We start from the raw sequence: 27125 nt of genomic DNA, 5'->3' as shown, positions 1-27125 counted from the left end.
CAACATAAACAATCAGTGCCTTCCTTGATTCCCCTAAAAACCGGAAACTAAGAACTGTCTGGAATCAGTCACTGACGAAAAACATCGCAACAAAAAATAACTAATGTAGAAGAATGAAATTTCGGGAATCAGTCATCTAAGTAACATATGTAAGTGATTAACATTGCAACGTCACAGATTAATGTATGTGCGCTATAAGCCATTGCAAATGTGAAATGCAGGTACATTAATAATCGGTGCAAACGACAGAATGTTGGATGCTAGCATGCAAATGTGCACGCATTGTATTTTACAGGTGCTGGATGTCAGTTTCTGGGATAAAAATGTAAATGTCGTGTGACAAGGGCCTCCCGTCCGGTAGACCATTTACCAGGTGAAATGACGATGATGCGGACAACGCAACACCCAGTCCCTGAGCAGAGAAAATCTCCGACCCAGCCGGGAATCGATCTCGGGTCCTTAGGATTGAGGTTCTGTTGCGCTGACTACTCAGCTACTGGGGGTGGACAGTTCGTAGAATGGAGTTCCATATCTGTTGCATTTGGTTGGTCAATACAGCCACAGTTAATGCTCTTGGTGGGTGACTCTGGAGTCCGATGATGTCCCACATGTGCTCGACTGGAGAAAGATGTGGTGATCGAGAGGGCCATGGCAAAACGTCGACACTCTGTAGTGTATGTTGGATTCCAACAACCCCATGGAGGCGAGCATTATCTTGTTCGAAAACACCCACTGGAGTGCTGATAATGAATGGCAGCACAACAGGTCGAATCACGAGACTGACGTACACATTTGCAGTCAGGGTGAGGTGGGATAGCTCCGAGACTGGTGCTGCTGTCACACGAAATTGCAGCCCAGTCCATAACTCCAGGTACATGTCCAGTGTGTCTAGCATGCAGGTAGGCCTTCAATTGGCTTAGTTCTAACCAGCACACGACTGTCACTGGAACCGAAGCAGAACCAGTTTTCATCAGGAAACGTGACAGATCTCCACCCTGGCCTCCAATGAGCTCTTCCTCGGCACCACTGAAGTCGCAAATGGCGGTGGTTTCGGGTCAGTGGAATACGCGCTACAGCGCGCCTGGCTCGGAGCTGTCCTCCAAGAAATCGATTTGTAAAGGTTCGTTCTGTCACTGAGGTGCAACAGCTGCTCAGACTGCTGCTGCAGAGCCAATACGATGCACCAGAGCCATACGCCGAACACGATGGACTTACCTCTCGGCATTGCCAAGTGCCCATCCAGAGCCAGATCTTGTTGAGACCATACATTCTCGTGACGACCGCTGCAAGCAGTCATGTACAGTGGCTATTTTCCTACAGTATCGCAGAAGGAACATCCAGCTTCTCGTAGTTCTATTACACGAGCTCGTACAAACTCAGTGAGGTGTTGATAATGGAGACATTGTTATGTGACTTCCACGAAATATCAATAGACATCATCTTTCAAATGTAGAAACATGCCTACCAACTTTCGTTTATGTCGCACAACTCATTCTTGGTGTCATGATTTCACTTCTGTCAGTGTATGAAAGGATGGGTTTGCTCTATATAGTTATCCCCTGTCTGTTACTTAAGAATAAACTTGTTTATAGCAAAACCGAAATTGGCAATGTTTAACTCAGGTTTTATGATAATTGTTTATTTGTAACCCATGAACCATGGACCTTGCCGTTGGTGGGGAGGCTTGAGTGCCTCAGCGATAGAGATAGCCGTACCGTAGGTGCAACCACAACGGAGGGGTATCTGTTGAGAGGCCAGACAAACGTGTGGTTCCTGAAGAGGGGCAGCAGCCTTTTCAGTAGTTGCAAGGGCAACAGTCTGGATGATTAGCTGATCTGGCCTTGTAACAATAATCAAAACGGCCTTGCTGTGCTGGTACTGCGAACGGCTGAAAGCAAGGGGAAACTACGGCCATAATTTTTCCCGAGGGGATGCAGCTTTACTATATGATTAAATGATGATGGCGTCCTCTTGGGTAAAATATTCCGGAGGTAAAATAGTCCCCCATTCGAATCTCCGTGTGGGCACTACTCAAGAGGATGTCGGTATCAGGAGAAAGACAACTGGCGTTCTACGAATCGGTGCGTGGAACGTCAGATCACTTAATCGGGCAGGTAGGTTAGAAAATTTAAAAAGAGAAATGGATAGGTTAAAGTTAGATATAGTGGGAATTAGTGAAGTTCGGTGGCAGGAGGAACAAGACTTCTGGTCAGGTGACTACAGGGTTATAAACACAAAATCAAATAGGGGTAATGCAGGAGTAGGTTTAATAATGAATAGGAAAATAGGAATGCGGGTAAGCTACTACAAACAGTATACTGACGCATTATTGTGGCCAAGATAGATACGAAGAACACATCTACTACAGTAGTACAAGCTTATATGCCAACTAGCTCTGCAGATGACGAAGAAATTGAAGAAACGTATGATGAAATAAAAGAAATTATTCAGATAGTGAAGGGTGACGAAAATTTAATAGTCATGCGTGACTGGAATTCGGTAGCAGGAAAAGGGAGAGAAGGAAACGTAGTAGGTAAATATGGACTGGGGCTAAGAAATGAAAGAGGAAGCCGCCTGGTAGAATTTTACATAGAGCACAACTTAATCATAGCTAACACTTGGTTTAAGAATCATGAAAGATGGCAGTATACATGGAAGAACCCTACAGATACTAAAAGGTATCAGATAGATTATATAATGGTAAGACAGAGATTTAGGAACCAGGTTTTAAATTGTAAGACATTTCCAGGGGCAGATGTGGACTCTGACCACAACCAGAGGTTGTACAGAGTTTCAGGGAGAGCACAACGGAACAATTAACAGGAATGGGGGAAAGAAACACAGTAGAAGAAGAATGGGTAACTTTGAGGGGTGAAGTAGTGAAGGCAGTTGAGGATCAAGTAGGTAAAAAGACGAGGGCAAGTAAAAATCCTTGGGTAACTGAAGAAATATTGAATTTAATGGATGAAAGGAAAAAAATATAAAATTGCAGCAAATGAAGCAGGCAAAAAGGAATACAAACAACTCAAAAATGAGATCGACAGGAAGTGCAAAATGTAAGGATGTAGAGGTTTATCTCACTAGGGGTAAGATAGATACTGCCTACAGGAAAAGTTGTAGATGAAGATGAAATGGGAGATACGATACTGCGTGAAGAGTTTGACTGAGCACTGAAAGACCTCAGTCGAAACAAGGCCCCCGGAGTAGACAACATTCCATTGGAACTACTGACGGCCTTGGGAGAGCCAGTTCTGACAAAACTCTACAATCTGGTGAGCAAAATGTATGAAACAGGCGAAATACCCTCAGACTTCAAGAAGAATATAATAATTCCAATCCCAAAGAAAGCAGGTGTTGATAGATGTGAAAATTACCGAACTATCAGTTTAATAAGCCACAGCTGCAAAATAATAACACGAATTCTTTACAGACGAATGGAAAAACTAGTAGAAGTCGACCTGGGGGAAGATCAGTTTGGATCCCGTAGAAATACTGGAACACGTGAGGCAATACTAACCTTACGACTTACCTTAGAAGAAAGATTAAGGAAAGGCAAAGCTACGTTTGTAGCATTTGTAGACTTAGAGAAAGCTTTTGACAATGTTGACTGGAATGCTCTCTTCCAAATTCTTAAGGTGGCCGGGGTAAAATACAGGGAGCGAAGGGCTATTTACAATTTGTACAGAAACCAGATGGCAGTTATAAGAGTCGAGGGGTATGAAAGGGAAGCAGTTGTTGGGAAGGGAGTAAGACAGGGTTGTAGCCTATCTCCGATGTTATTCAATCCGTATATTGAGTAAGTAATAAAGGAATCAAAGGAAAAGTTCAGAGTAGGTATTAAAGTCCATGGAGAAGAAATAAAAATGTTGAGGTTCGCCGATGACATTGTAATTCTGTCAGATACAGCAAAGGTCTTGGAAGAGCAGTTGAACGGAATGGACAGTGTCTTGAAAGGTGGATATAAAATGAACATCAACAAAAGCAAAATGAGGATAATGGAATGTAGTCGAATTAATTCGGGTGATGCTGAGGGAATTAGATTAGGAAATGAGCGACTTAAAGTGGTAAAGGTGTTTTGCTATTAGGGGACCAAAATAACTGATGATGGTCGAAGTAGAGAGGATATAAAATGTAGACTGGCAATGGCAAGGAAAGCGTTTCTGAAGAAGAGAAATTTGTTAACATCGAATATAGATTTAAGTGTCAGGAAGTCATTTCTGAAAGTATCTGTATGGAGTGTAGCCATGTTCGGAAGTGAAACATGGACGATAAATAGTTTGGAGAAGAAGAGAATAGAAGCTTTCGAAATGTGGTGCTACAGAAGAATGCTGAAGATTAGATGGGTAGATCACATAACTAATGAGGAAGTATTGTATAGGATTGGGGAGAAGAGAAGCTTGTGGCACAACTTGACCAGAAGAAGGGATCGGTTGGTAGGACATTTCCTGAGGCATCGAGGGATCACCAACTTAGTACTGGAGGGCAGCGTGGAGTGTAAAAATCGTAGAGGGAGACCAAGAGATGAATACACTAAGCAGATTCAGAAGGATGTAGGTTGCAGTAGGTACTGGGAGATGAGGAAGCTTGCAGAGGATAGAGTAGCATGGAGAGCTGCATCAAACCAGCCTCAGGACTGAAGACCACAACAACAACAACAACAACATATAGCAAAACCAAAATTGGCAATGTTTAACTCAGGTTTTATGATAATTGTTGATTTGTAACGTGAAAGAGAGGTACGTTTTAGTGAAAATAGGGAAAACAATATAGATTTATAATATAGCGCTAGAAAACAAATTTCTTCAACAAAAAGGTGAAATAGAAAAAAATCACAAACAACACTACATCAAATATAGCTTCAATACTTCCTTGAACTTATATAAAACATGTTTCTGTTGCTCACAAACAACCTTCACATTTAGCAATAATAACAGGAAATTCTTCCCTTTGTTCGTGATGAAGGACTCTATTGAGTAAAAAATAACAACAATAATGATATATTTTTTATATTTGTGCATGTAAATTGTACCTACATGAAAAGTAATTACTTTGGTTACATAAAAGTGCACAAGCTACGTGATTTAATAATTTTTAATACTTATAAAACGCAGTTTATATTATGTAAGGATATAAAATACTCAATGAACTAACATTGGATTACACGCAGTTCTAATTATGTGCAAAACAAACAAACAAAAAACAAAAAGAAGTCGTCCGCTACGAGATTCTCTCTTACACATTCATTTATTTTGCTTTTCCTACCAATACTACCAATACAACGAGTAATCCTACCGTTTACTACGTCATTTATGTGGTGTACCAAACCCACCGAAAAATACTTTTGCGACTATAGATCGACTGAACTGTGCTATCAGTGATTTTGGTCTATGCTACTTTTCGGTGGAAGCGACTTTTAGTTGCGATTTTTCACAGTTTAAAACCACAGTTCATGAATTCACAACTTGTATCCCTCCGCACCCTACCAAAATTAAAATACGTCTTCTGCCCTTATCACCTTAGTTATTTCGCTGTGATTATTCGCAAGTATACTGTCAGTCACAGTAATGTAACCGTCTGACACACGCTAGAATAAGCATTTTTCGCAAAGCGGACTGCTGAGAGGTGTGCAAGAGAGTCAGTAAAGTTCTGAAAGGTACCGTAAAGGATGTGGAACCATGCTGACTCCACTGTCATGGCCAGCTGCATTAGGTTTCTCGGTTGAGGATCCACGGCGAGAACACCCCATTCGAAGATTTTCGATTGGGCTTAAATATGGGGAGTTTGGTGACCAGGGGAGTACAATTAGCTCATCCTGGCGCCCTTTTCACCGTGTATGTACAACGCAAGAAGTGTGACACATTGCATTGTCCTACAGGTAGATGCCATAGTGCCAAGGAAAACCAATCTGCATATAGGGGTGGACATAATCCCCAAGCATAGATGCATACTTGTGTTGATCCGTTGTGCCTTCCAGAATGGCGAGGTTACCCACTAGACCATAATGCATGCAGGGTGTTTGATTTCAGTCGTTTCGCCCAATACACACCAAGGTTTATCTGTCTGATGGAGCATAAAACGTGATTCATCTGAGAAGTCCACCTGTCATCAATCAGTGGACGACCAGTTGAGGTACTGGCTTGCAAATTCCAGCCTTTGTCTCCGGCGAACAGCAGTCAGCATGGTAGCATGAACCAGGCACATGCTGTGGAGGTCCATGACGCAATAACACTCACTGAATCGTCATCGAGAAGAAATTTTTCATAGCCTCTTGGTTCATTTGGATGTTCAGTTGCTCAACAGTTGCATGTCTATTTGGCGCTGAACATCTCTGCAGCCATAATTCAACCATTCTATGGCCCTTGTTGCACCACAGTTATCTCGGAGCCAGTGTTCGACAGTGCTACTCACGGTATACTTTATCCACAACAGCATGCAAATAGTTTACAAACCAAACCATTTCAGAAATGCCTCCTACATTAGCCCATATATCCTCCACTGCTAGTGTTACCACCTGCTGTCTGTGAGTGGCTGTTGCACATAGGTGGTAGTCACGTTAAGGTGACTGGGTCATGTAGCAACTAACATTCACTACCAAATATGTCTGCTAACTGGTAATTTTGGCCAGGCGAACTGTGCCAATGGAATGGAAGTGATATATTCTAGATTGTGAAGTTTGCAAAGTAAGTATCCCAACACTGTTCTCACATGTCAGCTGCAGACGGTTATAATTAACCTGTAGGATGGAAGCCAGTCTCTGTACTCTGGATGAGGTCACTCTGCAACATGTCATTGTCTTTTGCCATCACAGATGAAAATCTTCCATGGACAACAGTCAGTCATCCATGACCAACTTGTCGCCGGCCGCTGTGGCAGAGCGGTTGTAGGCGCTTTAGTCCGAAACCACGTGGGTGCTACGGTTGCAGGTTCGAATCGTGTCTCAGGCATGGATGCGTGTGATGTCCTTAGACTCGTTAGGTTTAAGTAGTTCTAAGTCTAGGGGACTGATGACCTCAGATGTTAAGTCCCATAGTGTTTGGAGCCATTTTTGAACAAACGTGTCCTAGTTGACTCAGGGGCTTCCCTTTTTCTCATGTCAGATGGTTATCATCATCAGCTAAAGAAGACTACGTTTCGTGATATGAAAGCGATTGTGCTGAAAGTCGCAAATGTGAAGTGAATTCAAGTGATAGTAACATTTATTGGAAGAATAAATATCAATGATAAAACATAGCTCTTCAAATTTGCTATTATGACAACGCTGTTCTCATTTGGGACATCTTACAGGCTTCTTAGAAGTACACATAACAACAATTGATCTTGAATTTGCAAGATTTGCAATTGAAGACGTTGTTAGCCCATAGTCAACAACGAGATGAGTACCAGTTAACAATACAGATGCTCTGTTGAGCTGTGAAGCTTTTGAAAAAAGCTAGACAGGTTTCCAAAAGAATTCTATATGCCAGCTACTATCATAGGCACTCACGACGATGAAAGAGAACTTCGGATTACTAATTGTCAAGAGTATTCACAAGTCATCGATAAATGTATGTTTGTAGAGACAACCAAACCAATCCATGAAGGCCAGCTTAGTGACATATATGAAGAAACATGCTTTTCTATCAATTAGATAATGGAGGGGAGGAAGCTGCTGTCAAACTGCCAATAGGACCTGGCCTGCCTGAGGAGCAATGTTGGCGATTTATAGCCATTCTGTGTTAATTTTCGGATGCTTTTAAATTTGGAGTCGAAAAGGACAGACCAAGTAGCCAATGGGAAAACAATATATGAACACTGGGGATCATCCACTAATTATACAGCTCTCATATAGAATGTCACTGGGCGAACGATGGGTAATTCAGGAGAAAGTAGAGAATATGCTGTAATGTGTTTATTTGACGCCACAAACGGTGGTCAAGCCACAGTCACTAAATCAATGAAATTTTTAAAAGGTTACATAACTAATTTGTACGCAGTGAATCGTCATTTTTAAATGTAATCACAAACCTGGAACACTGCGTCAGTAACTGCAATCACACTCCTTTCAAATATTACTAAAAGTAAATTAAAACCAGTAAACTATAGAGGAGGCAGCAGAAACAGGTCACAAGACGTCATGTCAGTTTTTGGTTGACAGCCGTTTCACACCTTAATGCAGTGTAGATGAAAACTGCATTGGGGTGAAGAATGTTATATACTCTTGCATCACATCCTGCAGTCACACTCCTTGATGACAGTTATGTCGAAATACGAAATATGTTGATGACATCACTGAACCTTCAGAGGATCCTTGGTCATCTCCTGTGGTCCTTGTGATGAAGATGGATCGCAAATGGCGTTTCTTTGTCGAGTACAATAACTGATTAAAATCACAAAGAAAGACGTCTATCCACTACCGCACATTGATGACACCCTAGAGTGCTAGAGAAAAGTATTTCTCAACTATGTATGAGCAAGAAAGCTACTGGCAAATCGAAGTTTGCGAAGCTGACCACAAAAAAGTGCCTTCATACTCCAAATGGCCTCTATGAGTTCAAATTTATGCCATTTGTACTATGTAATGCTCCAGCCGCCTTCAAATGTACAATGAGCTCCGACACCTTAAATGGATGTGGGTATCTGGATGACGTTGTCGCTTTTGCGAAGACATTTGAAGAACATCTAAGCTGCCAGACAACTGTATTTAAGTGTACTGCAGGCCTTTGCCTGAATCCAAAGGAGTGCCTTTTCGTCACCCAGCAAGTAAAAGTCTTGGGACATGTAGTGAATGACAATGAAATCCATCCTGACCCAAAGGAAATAAGAGCAGTCACAGAATCCCTATTCTTCAGCGCACTCGTGATATCAGCTATTTTCTCGGAATGTGCTCATAGTACCAGCTATTCATGAAAGATCTCTGTACAAAGGCACACCCCTTGCAAGAACTACTGCAGGGAGACGCCAAAAGTAAGAAAGAGCTTTCTTGTCCTTTTGGAGGCGCTAACATCTTCTCCAGTCCTATCACTGTATGACGATAATGCCGAGACAGAACTTCACACTGACACTACCAGTTATGGGATAATTGCAGTTCCAGAGTGCTCTTTAAGTCCAACATGAACTGACTGCCTCTCAAGGAATCCTTCGGCACATACACCAGCGTGGATGAAATCTCAGTCATCGTTGTATTAAATGACGTTACTGCTGAAAAGAGCGAAGATTCAGCACTGCTGGAAACCATAGAAGCTTTATGAACGACGAACTGACCAAAGAAAGATGCCCGTTAATAGACGGATCATTTTGTAGGAGGTCCATCCCCGGCAGCTGAGTGGTGACCGCGACGGACTGTCAATCCTAAGGGCCCCAGTTCGATTCCTGGCTGGGTCGGGGACTGGGTGTTGTGTTGTCCTAATCACCATCATTTCATCCCCATCGCCGAAGTGGCGTCAAATCGAAAGACTTGCACCCGGCGAACGGTCTACCAGACGGGAGGCCCTAGTCACACGACTTTTTTTTATTGTGTAACAGGATGATCCAATGGTATGGATATGGTTGCTCATAATCCCACCTCATCCTGATGCAGTTCCATGACTCTTCATCATCTTGTCACCTGGGATTCGTGAAGACTGCAGACAGAATCAAATGCAGGTATCACTAGCTAGGTCTTTACCGATCCATTCGACAGGATGTGAGCCACTGTAAGGAAAGCCAACGATGGAAGCATGTTCTCCAACTAATTCTGGAAACTGCAAAGTTTTTGTTAGAAAACATCATTCTGAAGCACAGCGAACCACCTGTGATGATCTCTGATCATGGGAATCTTTTCCATTCGACTAGTATTGGAGGTAATTTCACATTCCGTAATCATGCACAGTATATTCAGGTAAAAATTGTCATGGTATACCTCTTAATATCGTGTCGGACCTCCTTTTGCCTGGTCTAGTGCAGCAACTCGACGTGGCATGGACTCAACAAGTTTTGGGAAGCCCTCTGCTGCAATATTGAGCCATGCTGTCTCTATAGCTGTCCATATTGCGAAAGTGGTGCCGGTGCAGGATTTTGTGCACGAACTGACCTCCCTGTTATGTCCCATAAGTGTTAAGTGGGATTCATGTCGGGCGATCTGGTCGCCCAGATCATTCACTCGAATTGTTCAGAATGTCCTTCAAACCAGTTGCTTCCAATTGTGGCGCAATGACATGGCGCATCATCATCCACAATAATTCCGTCGCTGTTTCAGAATATTAAGTCCATGAATAGCTACAAAAGGTCTCCAGGTAGCAGAACATAACCATGTCCAGTCATTGATCGGTTCGGTTGGATCAGAGAACCCAGTCCATTCCATGTAAACACAGCCCACGCCGTTATGAAGTCACCAACAGCTTTCACAGTACCTTGTTGACACCTGAGCCCATGGGTTCGAGGGGTCTGGGCCACAAGCTAGCCCTACCACCTGATCTTACCAACTGAAATTGGGACTCATGTGACCAGGGAACGGTTTTGTAGTCATCTAGGTCCAATCGATATCTTCACGAGTTCAGCACAGAATCTGCAAGCGATGTCACGCTGTTAGCGAAGGCACTCGCGTCGATCGTCTGCTGTCACAGCCCATTAACGCCAGATTTCTCTGCACTGTCCTAACGGATACGTTCGTCGTATGTCCCACATTGATTTCTGAAGTTATTTCACGCAGTGTTGCTTCGTTTTTGGCACTGGCAACTCTACGCAGACACCGCTGTTCTTGGTCGTTAAGTGAAGACGCTGTCCCTGGTGAGAATAATTCCTGAAATTTGGTATTCTGGGCACACTCTTGACACCGTGGATCTCGGAATATTGAGTTCCCTAACCGTTTCCGAATAGGAATATTCTATGCATCTAGTTCCAATTACAATTCCGCGTTCAAAGTTTGTTAATTCCTATTGTGCGACCGTGTTCACGTCGGAACTTTGGAAACATTTTCACATAAATCACTGAGTATAAATGAAATATCCGCCTATGCACTACCGTTTTATACCTGGTGTGCGGGATACCACCGGCATCTGCATATGTGCATATCGCTATCCCATGACTTCTGTCATCTGAGTGTACGACAATTGCCTGCCATCCACAGACGAATAGCCTCAGACAACAGTTTAATAAGACATCGACAGGTTTTCTCTCGATGTACTTTGATGTTAATGAGAGATAATGGGATACAATAGTGTCAGTTGTGACATTCACATACAAAACATCGAAGAAAATACAGGTTTTGCCCCGTTCTTCCTGCCCCAAGCATCCTCCAGCGCCTCCCAGAGGGTCACCGACAAGGGTGGTGTAGTCGACTCAAATGAGAAGATGTGAGGCAGCGAATCTGAGGTCAAAGAGTGTGACTTAGTGGTCAGAGTAGCTGGCTGGCATGCTGCTGGTTGCCAGTTGAGACCCGACAAGCAACAGACGTTTGTTACTTGGTATTTAACGTTTCTGGTAGGTTTATGAAATATCTTTTATTTGTATCGTTTACATGTTGGGGAATATTCGATGTTTGTATAAATACCAGCACACTGGAATACTCTGTGTTTATATAAACAGCTACTGTCTCCGTCCGGGAGGTGAGTTCTGTTGTGGCTGCAGGTTGGTGTCAGTAATAAATGTGCTTCCAGTGCTAAGTGTTGTACCTTTCTGATTATCCTGGCTTCAAATTTGTACTTGAATGCTGTTACGACATGGTAACACATGGAACTGTTCTGTCAAGCTAATGGAGTGGTTCAACTTGATGCAGCTAAGAAAGTTTAGTTACAAAAGCGGAATAGTGAAGAAAAGTTTAATTAAAAATTGCTACTAGTCGTACTTGGCTAGATGGACCGACAGATCAACTGGCTGGCAAAGAGCGTGTCATCTGACATGTTGCGGCGTTGCGCCTGTACGCCAGCAACACATTTGGCACAATAGCGTCGCGATTTATCTACATGCCACGCTTCCACTCTGCACCAGAAAACGGTTTTGCAGCAGTTACGCTAGGTGATCCTAGGAGCGCCATTAGGGGTCGCGGACCCGGAAGCATGCTGACAGAGGTCAGCCAAAGTTTTATAAAAGGAACCAAGTCGATAATAGGTACCATCCCAACAGTATAGTAATGTAGTACCTCACTGACAACGTACCTACTTGCATCCGCGACCCACGTGACCTAAAACAGTACCTGCGATAGCATGCCGCGAGACAGTACTTAGACTCGCTCACTGCCATGCAGAGCCAGTTCACGTGGAGCCACAGCTACAGACGGACATCCGCTCCACTAAACAGTCCAGTCTTTGTGGTTGGAAGTCGTAACATCGTTCAGAAACGTTAGTAGAAAATTGACTGTATTCTGTTTTCCCAAAGATCTAGATCATTGTGGACGTCAACTCCTGTGGGACCTCGTTTTCGTGTGCAGCAGTAGCTCTTTGTAAATACCAGTATTAGTTTGTGGGAAACTCAACAAGTACGAAACGTTGAGTTACTGAACAAAAGCCTTCAGCGTGTCAGTCAGTTTTGAGTGTTAATCGTGTTTGGTTCGTTGGAGCAAACGAGCATACTACTTTTTTTATGAAATCTATATTTGCCGAATATTAGTGACTTTAGTTCCGCTGATGGCGGATTCCTTAACATCTAAGGATGATTCACCAGATAACTGCAGTAACAGAAAGATGTACGTCAAAAATTAAATGGATTTGTAAAACATGAAATTGAGGTATAAAGGTTCTTGAATAACAGCTACGCATTATGTATGTGATCTCTAAAAGTCGTCACAAAGACTTCTTTAAGATTCAATTTATATCTTCCAATGTTCGAAATGAAGAACGTTTCCTATAACACATGTTTTCAGCTGACACTGCAAGGACATCAGGACAAACTGAAAAGGTTACTTACATACCATTGCACATGCTGCAAGAATACGAAGTCTTAAATGCTTCTGGTGAGTCGGAACGAGTGTACAGCATTAATCTTTGAGTTTAACCTAGAGGAAAAAAGTCCTGTTGTGTCAAATCAGGCGACCGTACAGGACAACTGTAACGCCTTCACATCCTCTCCAGCGACCAGGAAAGAGCTGGGTCAGCGCTTGCCTAACCACAAGCGCATAGTGCATTTACTCGTTAAGGTTTCTTCAATGAAGTGAGGGCCAATAACGCAATCTTCAACAAACCCACACCAAATGTTCTCACTCTACTGCCTCTTACGTTCAGCCTGCCTCTGCCAGAGCGAATTCTCAGCCTCAGAATAACGTATATGTCTTACATTCGGCTTTCCATGATATGTGAACGTAGCTTCAGCGATGAAGGGAGTTTTTTGAAGAAAGAAGCAATTGTCCTGAAGTCGCATGGGAACTGTGCACCGGACTTCTATGCACCTTCTGAAGTTCCGCTGGTTAATCTGCTGGTGAGAGGACGCATGTGATAAGGATGGACGCTATTTGTGTGCAAAAGACGAACAACTCTAGACTGATTTACTCCAGAGGCACTCGTAATGTCTCTGGAGCTAACGTGTGTGTGAAGAGCTACAGCTGCCGAACATCTATTAGGTTCGCTCCGGTCGTTGCAGGCTTGATCCTCTCGTATTCCGGCGCCCCATAATAATATATATATATATATATATATATATATATATATATATATATATATATATATATTATTTTATTTTTTTGCATATTCACTGAATTGTCATTCTTGTTGGATATTGCCTGTGCATCTCGATGTGTTGTACTCCTCCTCCATGTCACCTGGTAAGTAAGTACACTTACCAGATATATATTATTTCGGAAATCCGCCTTATGTATACACAACTAGTTTATTTTTATATATTTCCCCAGACATGTCTCGACACCAATGTGTCATTTTGTGTGGGTTAACTTTTATTTTCTGTAAAGTTCAGTATCACATTTGTAATAATTTAACTACTGTGGGCCTAAGAAATACTATATTGGCAATCTGCTTCGTTTTGTTTGGACACTCACCAGAAAATTACATCGCTAATTGAACTGTATTATTAAACATCGATTTTAGTGCTCGTTTCCGTCGTTTTTTGACAGCATGTCATCTGAAAACTAACCATGAAGGAAATCATTGCTTACTTGTGGAGAGCTGTTTCGAGGTTAGAGGTTATGCACGTTTCTGTACTTACATTTTCCGTCCTGTTTCGTGCTCCTAGTTGGCGTCTCAATCAACTACTATTTAGTGAATTTCTTTCACTCAGTTCTTAATATTTTCCGCTCACTGCTTCATCTCAATAGCACTTCACAAAATGTGGCGAAACGTGATCTGGGCAGACACCTCTGGCAATACACTCAGTGACATGTGTCGTGTTATTGTCGTTGCTCATTTGTTCATCTTTTGTCTTGTGTATGTTATGGCGCTGATTTTGAATGTGTCTGTGTGTGTGAGATAGATAGATAGATAGATAGAGAGAGAGAGAGAGAGAGAGAGAGAGAGAGAGAGAGAGAGAGAGAGAGAGAGGGGGGGGGGGGATAGAGAGATGAAAAGAGGGGTGGGGGGAGAACCAAGAAAACAGAAGGACTTTTTTCTGTTATGATTTTTTTAGGGAATCACCTCTGTATAGTTCATTGAGTGTTCCAAACAGTGTTTTGTTGCACAGTGTTGTGTTTTCATTCAGGACTCTCTTTCCCTGTGTTATTGCATTTTGTATGTGGTAGTTCTCCTCTACTGTGAATTTTTGGTATAGACTGTTGCTTTCTCTGAGGATCTTAAGATCAGTCTCCATGTTTTTTGGGTGGTGGTTTTCTTGTATTAGATGGTCTGCAAAAGTGGAGTGTGTAGTATGGCTTCTTAGAGCTCTGAGGTGTCTGGAGTTCCTCATTTTGAAATGTCTGCATGTTTGGCCTATGTAGACCGACTGTCACGAACTGCAGGTTAACTGATATATTTAGGTATTAGATTCTTGTGAACTGTGTTATTTGTGCGAATGATATTTGTAGGGCTTGTTTCTTCAGTACGTTTCCCACCCTGTGCACCTTTTTGATGCTGTATGTTAGTGTGTGCCATGCTGCACTCTTTGTTTATATAAAAATAAACTAGTTGTGCTTGCGTAAGGCGCATTTGCGAAATAACCCACTTTTTAAATTGCAAACACGGAAGAACCAGAAGAGGAGCTTCAAACGTTAGTCAAATGAGTGTATTGCTTTAACTCAGTTCTTCATAAATTTCCGCTCACTACTTTACCTCACAAGCACTTCACAAAATGTGGCGAAATGTGATCTGAGCAGACGTCTCTGGCAATAAACTCAGTGGGATGTCTCATATATATAATGTGTGTGTGTTTCTGTGTTTGTCTGTGTGCGGCTGTTCCTTCCAACATTCTGCAGAAAGAAGTATCATATCTGGTTGATGCTGGCTTGTGAAAAGCAGTCAAGTTTATCGTAGTAACCAGCACTCAACACACGTGAATTATACAGTCAGAATGGAGGCTGCATTTTCTCTGAGCCTTTTTTTACACTGGTATCGTGGTGGTACAACACTCTGTTTCCTCCTGATTCGACATGACGTGTTTCCTTATTTGGATAGGAAATGACGAACTTCCGAGTAAGGCAGCAATCTGCTTCATCTTCAGAACACAAGTGTTAAGTTTCACATATAACAATTACTCTCAAAATGATAATCGGAGTTTAAAGAATGAAACGACGATGAATTCGTCTCTTTTAGAACTACGATTTCAGTAGTAGGAATTTCCATAATTCTGTTTGATATAGCGAAATTGATGGCTATATATGTGTAATTAATTCATCTATGAAACGTCACAATATGTAGTTTACTGAGGGATTTCTCACAACGCACCTAGGTGAAAACACGTTAACGATATCTAAAACGATTCCAGAAATACTGAGGTGAAGAGTTTAGTTCTATCACCCTGTACTGAAGTTGTAAGAGCACTGAGAAAAAGGTTTTCGATGTGAAGGAATAACACAAAATATTCTATTCACATAACTTCTGTCGAGACGAGTACGTGCAATAGTGTGGCTGTTCTGGTATAATGGGTGAAGCACTAGACTTCAGCCGTGGAGGTTCTGGGTTCAGTCCCGAGATAGAGACGAGGATTCTTCATCGTCCCAGCAACGCACCTCCAACACAGATACAGGTCCCTTCACCCTGTTATCAAATGAGTGCCAGGTTATCTTTCCCTGGGATAAACAATGGCCGGGCATGGCGCTGCCACCGTCCCCTCTTAGTGCCGCAGTAGAGGAAGGCTGCGATGTTCCCACAGTCTGGCAGCCTACTATCCCGGCCATCAGCTCTGCATAGCTTTCCTTTCTTTAATCTACATTAAAAGTAGTCGATGCGGAATGTCCAGGATATCGCCTTGCAACACGGCAACCAAACCATCCAATCGTGTATTGCGGGTGGTTGCAACTGCAGTCGCCCGCTGTCGACACTTCCCTCTGATGGTTCACATGGCTCTGAGCACTATGGGGCTTAACATCTGAGGTCATCAGTCCCCTAGAACGTAGAACTACTTAAACCTAACTAACCTAAGGACATGACAAACATCCATGCCCGAGGCAGGATTCGAACCTGCGACCCTAGCGGTCGCGCGGTTCCAGACTGAAACGGCTAGAACCGCTCGGATACAGCGGCCGGCTTTCCTCTGAAGAGTACAAAAAATCCACCCCAGTAGACAGATGCTGGATTGTCTACAACCGAACCTGCAGCAACCACCGCGACACCATGTTATGCGATTGTCGCTACAGACAGCACTGCCTTCGCGGCACTACCTCGCCCCCACGAGTCGCTTGCCTTTGCCGGTATCCTTTCGCTCGACAAGTATTTAGGTCGCCATCTTCCCACTCTGTAACCAATCCTCATTCTGGGCTTACGTCAACCGCGTCTTGCGGTTCTTCGACCGGAATTTCCATCGCCAAGCTAACGAGAAGCCTGTCACCATAGACTGTAGCCTCCCCAGACCATGTCCATCCTCAAGCATCCTATGCTCACCACGAACTATGTCCTCCACCGGCTTCGTCGATCCTCGAGGACCCGAGTGCTCAGAGCCGACCAAGATCTCGAGAACCCGACCGCTCACCACCGATGAAGCCATCAAGCACCCAACCGCCCACTGACAACCACAGCTAACGGTCCTTATCAGTGCAAGAATATTTCCGCGCTGTCGTCAGTGGTTGACTTTGGGCTTGAATCCAGCAGTGCAGTTCACGTGTCTAGGAATCGTGTTACTGTTTTTTCACTGGACTCAATAAAAATACTGTTGTTCTTCGCTGCCTGGAACTTCAATGCAGGGTGTTCCTCCCTCTCAGTCACGAACTCTAATATCGGCGTTTTCTTCTTGAGTTCCAATATTGTGATACGAGGATCACTCCAAATCACTCCAAAAGAAATGCACACTATTTTTTTAAACCATATTTTATTCTACGTGTTTGAAAGTTTTACAATGTGTAGCTACATCCTTTAGGAACAATGTTTTCATTTTTCCACATAATTTCCATCCCTCTCAATTGCCTTGCACCATCTTGGAACCAACGCCTGTATACCCGCGCGGTAAAATTCTGGACCCACCTGTTGGAGCCGCTGTTTGGCATCGTGCACAAGGGAGTCATCATCTTCAAACCTTGTTCCACGAAGAGATTCTTTCAGTTTCCCAAAGATATGATAGTCACATGGAGCCAGGTCAGGACTTTAAGGCGGGTGTTTCAGAGTGGCCCATCCGAGTTTTGTGATCGCTTCCATGGTTTTTTGACTGACATTTCCGTGCATTGTCGTGCAACAGGGAAATACTCTGTTTTTTCCGATGTGGTCGAAGACGACTCAGTCGTGCTTTAAGTTTCTTCAGTGTCGTCACATATGCATCAGAATTTATGGTGGTTCCACTTGGCATGATGTCCACAAGCAAGAGTCCTTCGGAATCGAAAAACACCGTAGCCATAACTTTTCCAGCAGAAGGTGTGGTTCAAAAATGGCTCTGAGCAATATGGGATTTAACATCTGTGGTCATCAGTCCCCTAGAACTTAGAACTACTTAAACCTAAATAACCTACGGACATCACACACATCCATGCCCGAGGCAGGATTCGAACCTGCGAGCGTAGCGGTCAAGCGGTTCCAGACTGAAGCACCTAGAATCGCACGGCCACACCGGCCGGCCAGAAGATGTGCTTTTGAATTTTTTTCCTTCGGTGAATTTACATGATGCCACTCCATTGACTGCGTCTTCGTCTCTGGTGGGAAATGATGGAGCCATCTTTCATCACCTGTCACAATTCTTCCAAGAAATTCATCTCCACCATTATCGTATTGTTCCAAAAGTTCGCTGCATACCGTTTTTGTTGTTTCTTCGTGAGCCACTGTCAACATTCTGGGAACCCACCTGGCACAAACCTTTTTTAACGCCAACACTTTCAGTGTTCTGCAAACACTTCCTTCCCCTATCCCAACGTAGCGTAACAATTCGTTCACTGTGATGCGTCTGTCACCAGTCACCATTTCGTTAACTCTCTGCACATTGTCTGGAGTGTATGCAGTACGAGGCCTGCCGCTGCGAGGACAATCCTCAATTTTGCCGTGCCCTCTTTCATCACGTAACCTGCTTGCCCACAGACTAACTGTACTGCAATCGACAGTAGCATCGCCATACACCTTTTTCAACCTCTTGTGGATGTTTCCCACTGTCTCGTTTTCACAGCACAGGAATTCTATGAGAGCACGTTGCTTCTGACGAACGTCAAGTGTAGCAGCCATCTTGAAGACATGCTCTGACGGTGCCACCCACGGGAACAGGTTGAACTAAGTTTTAAAACAAGCGGGAAAGATGTATGTACACACTGTAAAACTATCACACATGCAGAATGAAAACTGTATTTTTACAAAAATAGTGTGCATTGCTTTTGGAGTGACTCTCGTAAATAGTATAGTGTGTGGGTAGTAAAGCAGAGGGCAGGTACGCACCAGGCTTGGCCCAGAGGCCGTGTGAGCCGTCAGCGGCGTAGAGGATGGGCCGGCCATCTGCGGTGGTGGCGACGGTGGCGGGGAAGCCGGCGGCCGGCTCCAGCAGCGAGAAGGCGCCCCGCGCAGAATCCCAGCCGTACACCGCAGACCGGTGGTGGGTCCACAGCTGCAGCAGCCGCGGCGCCGAGCTGGCGTTCTGCCGGCCGAGACAAGCGCGCCTCTCTTAATGCCTAACCACAATGCTGACATTTCTGGTTCTTCTTTTCTCTCTGTACGACTTGTAACTATATCTTTCATTCTATACACATAAAAAAAAAAAAAATTCCATCGTCCGGGAGTTCCGGAAGTTGTACAGAAAATTGGAATAAAGATCAATATAAACATAGATCCCTCCTTTTGATTACTCATGAAAACCACACATTGCCCGTATGATGCAAAGTGATTCAGCAGTGCAAGGGGTGTGTGCAGAATGGTTCACGGAAGGCCATAGAACACGACGAGATGGATCAGGTCGCATCACCCAGATAACCCCCCCCCCCCCCCCCCTCAGTTGGAGGTGTTGAAAAAGACTTCACACAACAAACATCGTGGACCATGTGTACTAGACACTGTGGTGATGGTGCTGGCGAAAATGACAGAAATTTAGCAATCGGTAACGAAATGTGTGTTTTTTACTTTTTTCTTTTCGGTTACTTGCACTGCAATTCATTGTGATGTCCATAGCAAATCCTTGCCCATAATGTATCTTATCAAGTAATACACACAAATATACACTGAAATTAGCAACACTTGGTTTTAATTATATTCACAGAAGGTAAACACTGTATGTAATTACAAAGAACATGAATCTGATAGGTACCACACTTTACTACATTATGATCCTTGGATTGTATTAGAGAGTAAACATTTACAAATACAGGTAATACATTCAAATGAATCTTGCTAGCGTCAGAAGTGTTCTGATGTCGACAATATACATGTAATATGAGAGGGAGCATTAGGCAACGGTTGACTAGAACATGGGAAAGGAATACAGTAGAAGACGAGTGGGCAGCTTTGAGAAATGAAACAGTGAAGGCAGCAGAGGATCAAATAGGTAAAAAGATAAAGCCCCGTAGATATCCTTGGATGACACAGGGGACGTTGAATTTAACTAATGAAAGAAAAAAAATTAAAAATGCAGCAAGTGAAGCAGACGGAAGGGAATGACACTGACAAAAAGTGCAGAATGGCTAATCAGAAATGGACAGAGGACAAATGTAAGGATTTAGAAGCATGTATTATCAGCGGAAAGACAGATACCGCCTACAAGAAAATAAAAGAGAAATTTGGAGAAAAGAGAAACAGCTATGCGGCTTAGATGGAAAAATAGTCCTCAGGGAAAGAGGGAAAGCTTAAAGGTGGACGGACTATATAGAGGATCTATGTAACAAAGATGAACTCGAAGGCAATATTATATAATTGCAATAGGATGTAAATGAAGATGAGGTGGGTGACATGATACTGCGAGAAAAATTTGTCAAGGCGCTGGCCTAAGTCGAAACAAGGCCCCTGGAGTAGACTACATTCCGTCAGAACTACTGATAGCCTTGAGAGAGCCAGCCACGACAGAACTCTTCCGTCTGGTGTGCAAGATGTATTAGGCAGACGAAATACCATTAAACTTCAAGAAGAATGTAATAATTCCAGTTCCAAAGAAAGCAGCTGCCGACAGGTGTGAAAATTATAGAATACTTAGGTCAATAAGTCATGGTTCCAAATACTAGCACGAATTCTTTTCAGAAGAATGGAAAAACTGGTAGAAGACAACCTCGAGGAAGATCAGTTTCGATTCCGGAGAAATGTAGGAACACGAGAGGCAATACTGACCCTACGATTTATCTTAGAAGATAGGTAAAGGAAAGGCAAATATTTGTTTATAGCATTTGCGGACTTAGAAAAAGCTTTTGACAATGTTGACTGGAATACTCTCTTTGAAATTCTGAAGGTAGCAAGGATAAAGTACAGGGAGCGAAAGACTATTTACAACTTGTACAGAAACCAGACAACGGTTATAAGAGTAGAGAGATGTTATGGGGAAGCAGTGGTTGAGAAGGAAGTGAGACAGGATTGTAGCCAGTCCCCGATGTTATTCAATCTATACACAGAGCCACTAGTAAAAGAAACCAAAGAAAAATTTGGATTAGGAGTTAAAGTTCATGGACATGAAATAAAAACTTCGACGTTTGCTGATGCCATTGTAATTCTGTCAGAGACAGTAAAGTACATGGAAGAGCAGTTGAACGGAGTTTACAGCGTTTTGAAACGAGGATATAAGATGTACACCAACAACAAGAATAATGAATCCTTTGGGCCTGCAGCTCTTGTCTTTCTTTCTGCTTTTGCAGTTAAATTATTGGGTATAGATTCCGCCTTTTATGCAGAAACACTGTTTCGGCATCTCTGTGACATCAGCAATGGCTTTTACTTATAGAAAATTGTAAAATGTGAACACGTTTTAGGTTGCAACTGATCTAACAAAGTGAGGCCTAAAGAAAGTTTTTGTTCTATTTTCTTCTAACCATGATTTTAAATTATACAGTTTTGCACGACTATCTGAATGGTGTCTTGCACCGATAGCTTGCCATCTGCAAACCAAACGATGTAAATGAGAGTTTCATTGGCAAGTTAACACTTCCCTTGATTTTTTAAAAACTCAACATTTTATCGTGACTAATCTTTCTTCTTTTGAATTCTGAGGGCACTGCACACACGTATTAATGTACTTTTTTTACAAACGTTTTTCATTTCGCGAAACGCGGTGACCACTATGTTGTTGTATTTTCTAACCTAGTCGGCGTTCACTTGTCCCCGAGCGAGTTTGGAACCGAATTTGAATTCTGTTTACTTTTATCTCTCACTTTCTGTGCGTATGCTTGCGCGTGCGTGTGTGTGTGTGTGTAAGTTTCTTTAGGTGTTTGTGTTGCCTTTTCTGTGAAGTTCCTTTCATGTGTTAAATAATGTGCCTTTACAGACGCTATCGTTTTCATTTAAAACTTGTTTGCCTTCTGCTAATGCTTTCTGTGTGTAAGTTCTCTTCTATTGTCAGTTTGTGGTTAGACTGTGGCTGGATTTCAGCATTTTTAAATCTCTTGCAGTTGTAGTTAGGTGGTGGTTATGGGCTATTAGGTGGCCAGCAAATGTGCTATGTGTGCTGTTACTTTTTAGGGTTCTGAGATGTTCCGAGTATCTTGTTTAAAGCTCCTACATGTTTATTCTGTGTGTACTGATTGGGAAATGTTACGTGTGAGTTCATGTATTCCTGATCTGTTGAGTATACCTGTGGATGTCTCCTGTGTTCTGAGTTTTTCTGTATTGTGTTGTCTGTCCTGTATCCTACTAGAAGTTCCTGTGTCTCCAATATGTTGTCTATTCTGTGGCCAATTATTTTTATTGTAGGTGAGTATGCGCCATTTTGTTTTGTGTGTGTGTTGTTTTACTGTTATGTCTTGCACGTGGTCATTGTTTGTATGTTGAGTTGATCTGTGTTGCGTAAGGTTTTATGTGTGTGTGTGTGTGTGTGTGTGTGTGTGTGTGTGTGTGTGTGTGTGTGTGTGTTGTGTGTTCATTCTGCTACGGTCGCAGGTTCGAATCCTGCCTCTGGTATGGATATGTGTGATGTCCTTAGGTTAGTTAGGTTTAGGTAGTTCTAAGGTCTAGGGGACTGAGGACCTTAGAAGTTAAGTCCCATAGTGCTCAGAGCCATTTTGTGTTAATTCTTTTCGTGTTTACAAATTTGTTAGTTTAATTTCTATTATACCGAGCTTGGAACCACTATCCTCTGCTGTCTGTTTTATTGCGTTTAGCTCTTGTGTATAATTATGTTTGCATATGAACCATGGACCTTGCCGTTGGTGGGGAGGCTTGCGTGCCTCAGCGATACAGATGGCCGTACGGTAGGTGCAACCACAACGGAGAGGTATCTGTTGAGAGGCCAGACAAACGTGTGGTTCCTGAAGAGGGGCAGCAGTCTTTTCAGTAGTTGCAGGGGCAACAGTGTGGATGATTGACTGATCTGGCCTTGTAACATTAACCAAAACGGCCTTGCTATGATGGTACTGCGAACGGCTGAAAGCAAGGGGAAACTACAGCCGTAATTTTTCCCGAGGGCATGCAGCTTTACTGTATGATTAAATGATGATGACGTCCTCTTGGGTAAAATATTCCGGAGGTAAAATAGTCCCCCATTCGGATCTCCGGGCGGGGACTACTCAAGAGGACATTATCAGGAGAAAGAAAACTGGCGTTCCACGGATCGGAGCGTGGAATGTCAGATCCCTTAATCGGGCAGGTAGGTTAGAAAATTTAAAAAGGGAAATGGATAAGTTAAAGCTAGATATAGTGGGAATTAGTGAAGTTCGGTGGCTGGAGGAACAAGACTTTCGGTTTGGTGAATACAGGGTTATAAATACAAAATAAAATAGGGGTAATGCAGGAGTAGGTTTAGTAATGAATAGGAAACTAGGAATGCGGGTAAGCTACTACAAAGAGCATAGTGAACGCATTATTGTGCCCAAGATAGACACAAAGCCCACACCTACTACAGTAGTACAAGTTTGTATGCCAACTAGCTCTGCAGATGATGAAGAAATTGAGGAAATGTATGATGAGATAGAAGAAATTATTCAGGTAGTGAAGGGAGATGAAAATTTAATAGTCACGGGTGACTGGAATTCGTCAGTAGGAAAAGGGAGAGAAGGAAACATAGTAGGTGAATATGGATTGGGGCTAAGAAATGAAAGAGGAAGCCGTCTGGTAGAATTTTGCACAGAGCATAACTTAATCATAGCTAATACTTGGTTCAAGAATCATAAAAGAAGGTTGTATACATGGAAGAATCCTGGAGGTACTAAAAGGTATCAGATTATATAATGGTAAGACAGAGATTTGGGAATCAGGTTTTAAATTGTAAGACATTTCCAGGGGCAGATGTGGACTCTGTCCACAATCTATTGGTTATGAACTGTAGATTAAAACTGAAGAAAATACAAAAAGGTGCTAATCTAAGGAGATGGGACCTGGATAAACTGAAAAAACCAGAGGTTGTACAGAGTTTCAGGGAGAGCAAAAGGGAACAATTGACAGGAATGGAGGAAAGAAACGCAGTACAAGAAGAATGGGTAGCTGTGAGGGATGAAGTAGTGAAGGCAGCAGAAGATCAAGTAGGTAAAAAGACGAGGGACCATAGAAATCCTTGGGTCACAGAAGAGATATTGAATTTAATTGATGAAAGGAGAAAATATAAAAATGCAGTAAATGAAGCAGGCAAAAAGGAATACAAACGTCTCAAAAATGAGATCGACAGGAAGTGCAAAATGGCTAAGCAGGCATGGCTAGAGGACAAATGTAAGGATGCAGAGGCTTATCTCACTAGGGGTACTATAGATACTGCGTACAGGAAAATTAAAGAGACCTTTGGAGAAAAGAGAGCCACTTGTATGAATATCAAGAGCTCAGATGGAAACCCAGTTCTAAGCAAAGAAGGGAAGGCGGAAAGGTGGAAGGAGTATATAGAGGGTTTATACAAGGGCGATGTACTTGAGGACAATATTATGGAAATGGAAGAGGATGTAGATGAAGACGAAATGGGAGATAAGATACTGCGTGAAGAGTTTGACAGAGCAATAAAAGACTTGAGTCGAAACAAGGCCCCGGGAGTAGACAATATTCCATTAGAACTACTGACGGCCTTGGGAGAGCCAGTCCTGACAAAACTCTACCATCTGGTGAGCAAGATGTATGAGACAGGCGAAATACCCTCAGACTTCAAGAAGAATATAATAATTCCAATCCCAAAGAAAGCAGGTGTTGACAGATGTGAAAATTACCGAACTATCAGTTTAATAAGTCACAGCTGCAAAATACTAACGCGAATTATTTACAGACGAATGGAAAAAGTGGTAGAAGCGGGCTTTGGGGAAGATCAGTTTGGATTCCGCAGAAATGTTGGAACACGTGAGGCAATACTAACCTTACGACTTATCTTAGAAGAAAGATTAAGAAAAGGCAAACCTACATTTCTAGCATTTGTAGACTTAGAGAAAGCTTTTGACAGTGTTAACTGGAATACTCTCTTTCAAATTCTGAAGGGGGCAGGGATGAAATACAGGGAGCGTAAGGCTATTTACAATTTGTACAGAAACCCGATGGCAGACACAAGAGTCGAGGGGCATGAAAGGGAAGCAGTGGTTGGGAAGTGAGTGAGACAGGGTTGTAGCCTCTCCCCGATGTTATTCAATCTGTATATTGAGCAAGCAGTAAAGGAAACAAAAGAAAAATTCGGAGTAGGTATTAAAATTCATGGAGAAGAAATAAAAACTTTGAGGTTCGCCGATGACATTATAATTCTGTCAGAGACAGCAAAGGACCTGGAAGAGCAGTTGAACGGAATGGACAGTGTCTTGAAAGGAGGATATAAGATGAACATCAACAAAAGCAAAACGAGGATAATGGAATGTAGTCAAATTAAATAGGGTGATGCTGAGGGAATTAGATTAGGAAATGAGAGACTTAAAGTAGTAAAGGAGTTTTGCTATTTAGGGAGTAAAATAACTGATGATGGTCGAAGTAGAGAGGATATAAAATGTAGACTGGCAATGGCAAGTAAATCATTTCTGAAGAAGAGAAATTTGTTAACATGGAGTATAGGGTTAAGTGTCAGGAAGTCATTTCTGAAAATATTTGTTTGGAGTGTAGCCATGTATGGAAGTGAAACATGGACGATAAATAGTTTGGACAAGAAGAGAATAGAAGCTTTCGAAATGTGGTGCTACAGAAGAATGCTGAAGATTAGATGGGTAGATCACATAACTAATGAGAAAGTATTGTTTACGATTGGGGAGAAGAGAAGTTTGTGGCACAACTTGACAAAAAGAAGGGACCGGTTGGTAGGACATGTTTTGAGGCACCAAGGAATCACAAATGTAGCATTGGAGGGCAGCGTGGAGGGTAAACATCGTAGAAGGAGACCAAGAGATGAATACACTAAGCAGATTCGGAAGGATGTAGGTTGCAGTAAGTACTGGGAGATGAAGAAGCTTGCACAGGATAGAGTAGCATGGAGGGCTGCATCAAACCAGTCTCAGGACTGAAGACCACAACAACAACAACGTAGGTGTTCTGTTCAGTCTGTGGAGTATGTATCTGAAGCCTGCTCGCTTGTGCGCCACCAGGTGGTTCGACAGATTGTGAATGGTGATACTCGTGGTTGTCTGTGTCCTGAATATTGTGACGTCATGTGTGTTGTTCGTTTTTCGAACGCTGCGATCCAGATAATTTAGTGTGCTGTCTGTTTCTGTTACTAACGTTAAGTGTCTTTTTGGGTGTAAGTTGTTTATTTCATTGTGTAGCTTTTCTATATGTGTGTGTGGTTCATCGTTTCTTCGACGTAACGGTATCAGCATACAACTTTGTATTCTTTTTGGTCTTATTGTTTGTGTGAAGACCCCATTCTCTAAGTTGTTCATGAATATGCTGTCTAGAAGATCGATAATTGGTCATCCGATTGGGAGCCCTATATGTTGGGAATAAAGTTCTTTATTGAACATAAAACAATTTTGTATTGTTGTGGTCTGTATGGTTGATATTTCATTAATGTGTGAGTCTGGTGTGTTTTCTTGTTGTTTTAATCTTTGTATGGTGATGTTCTAATGGTTCAAATGGCTCTGAGCACTATGTGACTTAACTTCTGAGGTCATCAGTCGCCTAGAAGTTAGAACTAATTAAACCTAACTAACCTAAGGACATCACACACATCCATGCCCGAGGCAGGATTCGAACCGGCGACCGGAGCGGTCGCTCGGTTCCAGACAGTAGCGCCTAGAACCGCACGGCCACTCCGGCCGGCATGATGATGTTCATTGTTTCATTTATGGAATGCAAGTACACTTTAATGTAATATCAAATCATATGAGTCTTGCTGTGTCTGGTATGACTATTTTCTTGAATATCTCTACTGGTTCCAACACAGAAAAAACTTAGAAAACATGAGACACCCACAGATAAATTCAACAGATCAGGAATATATGAACTCACATGTAACACTTCCTATCAGTATACATAGGACAAAGAAGCAGGAACTTTAGAAAAAGATGCTCAGAACACCTCAGACCCGTAAAAAGTAAGAGAACCCATACCACATTTGCTGACCACCTAATAGCCCATAACCACCATCCAATAACAGTTAACAAGAGATTT

General features: G+C 42.6%; 1 protein-coding gene across 1 annotated transcript in view; it reads right to left on the bottom strand.

The window, feature by feature from the left end:
• Nucleotides 1-27125, bottom strand: part of LOC126272944 (uncharacterized) — a 135339-nt gene that overhangs the window by 32621 nt on the left and 75593 nt on the right. The window contains exon 4 of the mRNA XM_049976285.1: nucleotides 18891-19086. Within this exon, the coding sequence (XP_049832242.1) occupies nucleotides 18891-19086 (196 nt within the window). The remainder of the gene's footprint in view (nucleotides 1-18890; nucleotides 19087-27125) is intronic.

Source organism: Schistocerca gregaria, chromosome 1 (assembly GCF_023897955.1).
Source record: "Schistocerca gregaria isolate iqSchGreg1 chromosome 1, iqSchGreg1.2, whole genome shotgun sequence".
Taxonomy (NCBI): domain Eukaryota; kingdom Metazoa; phylum Arthropoda; class Insecta; order Orthoptera; family Acrididae; genus Schistocerca; species Schistocerca gregaria.
Note: the sequence above shows the minus strand (reverse complement) of the source record. Positions and strands in the feature narration are given on the sequence as shown.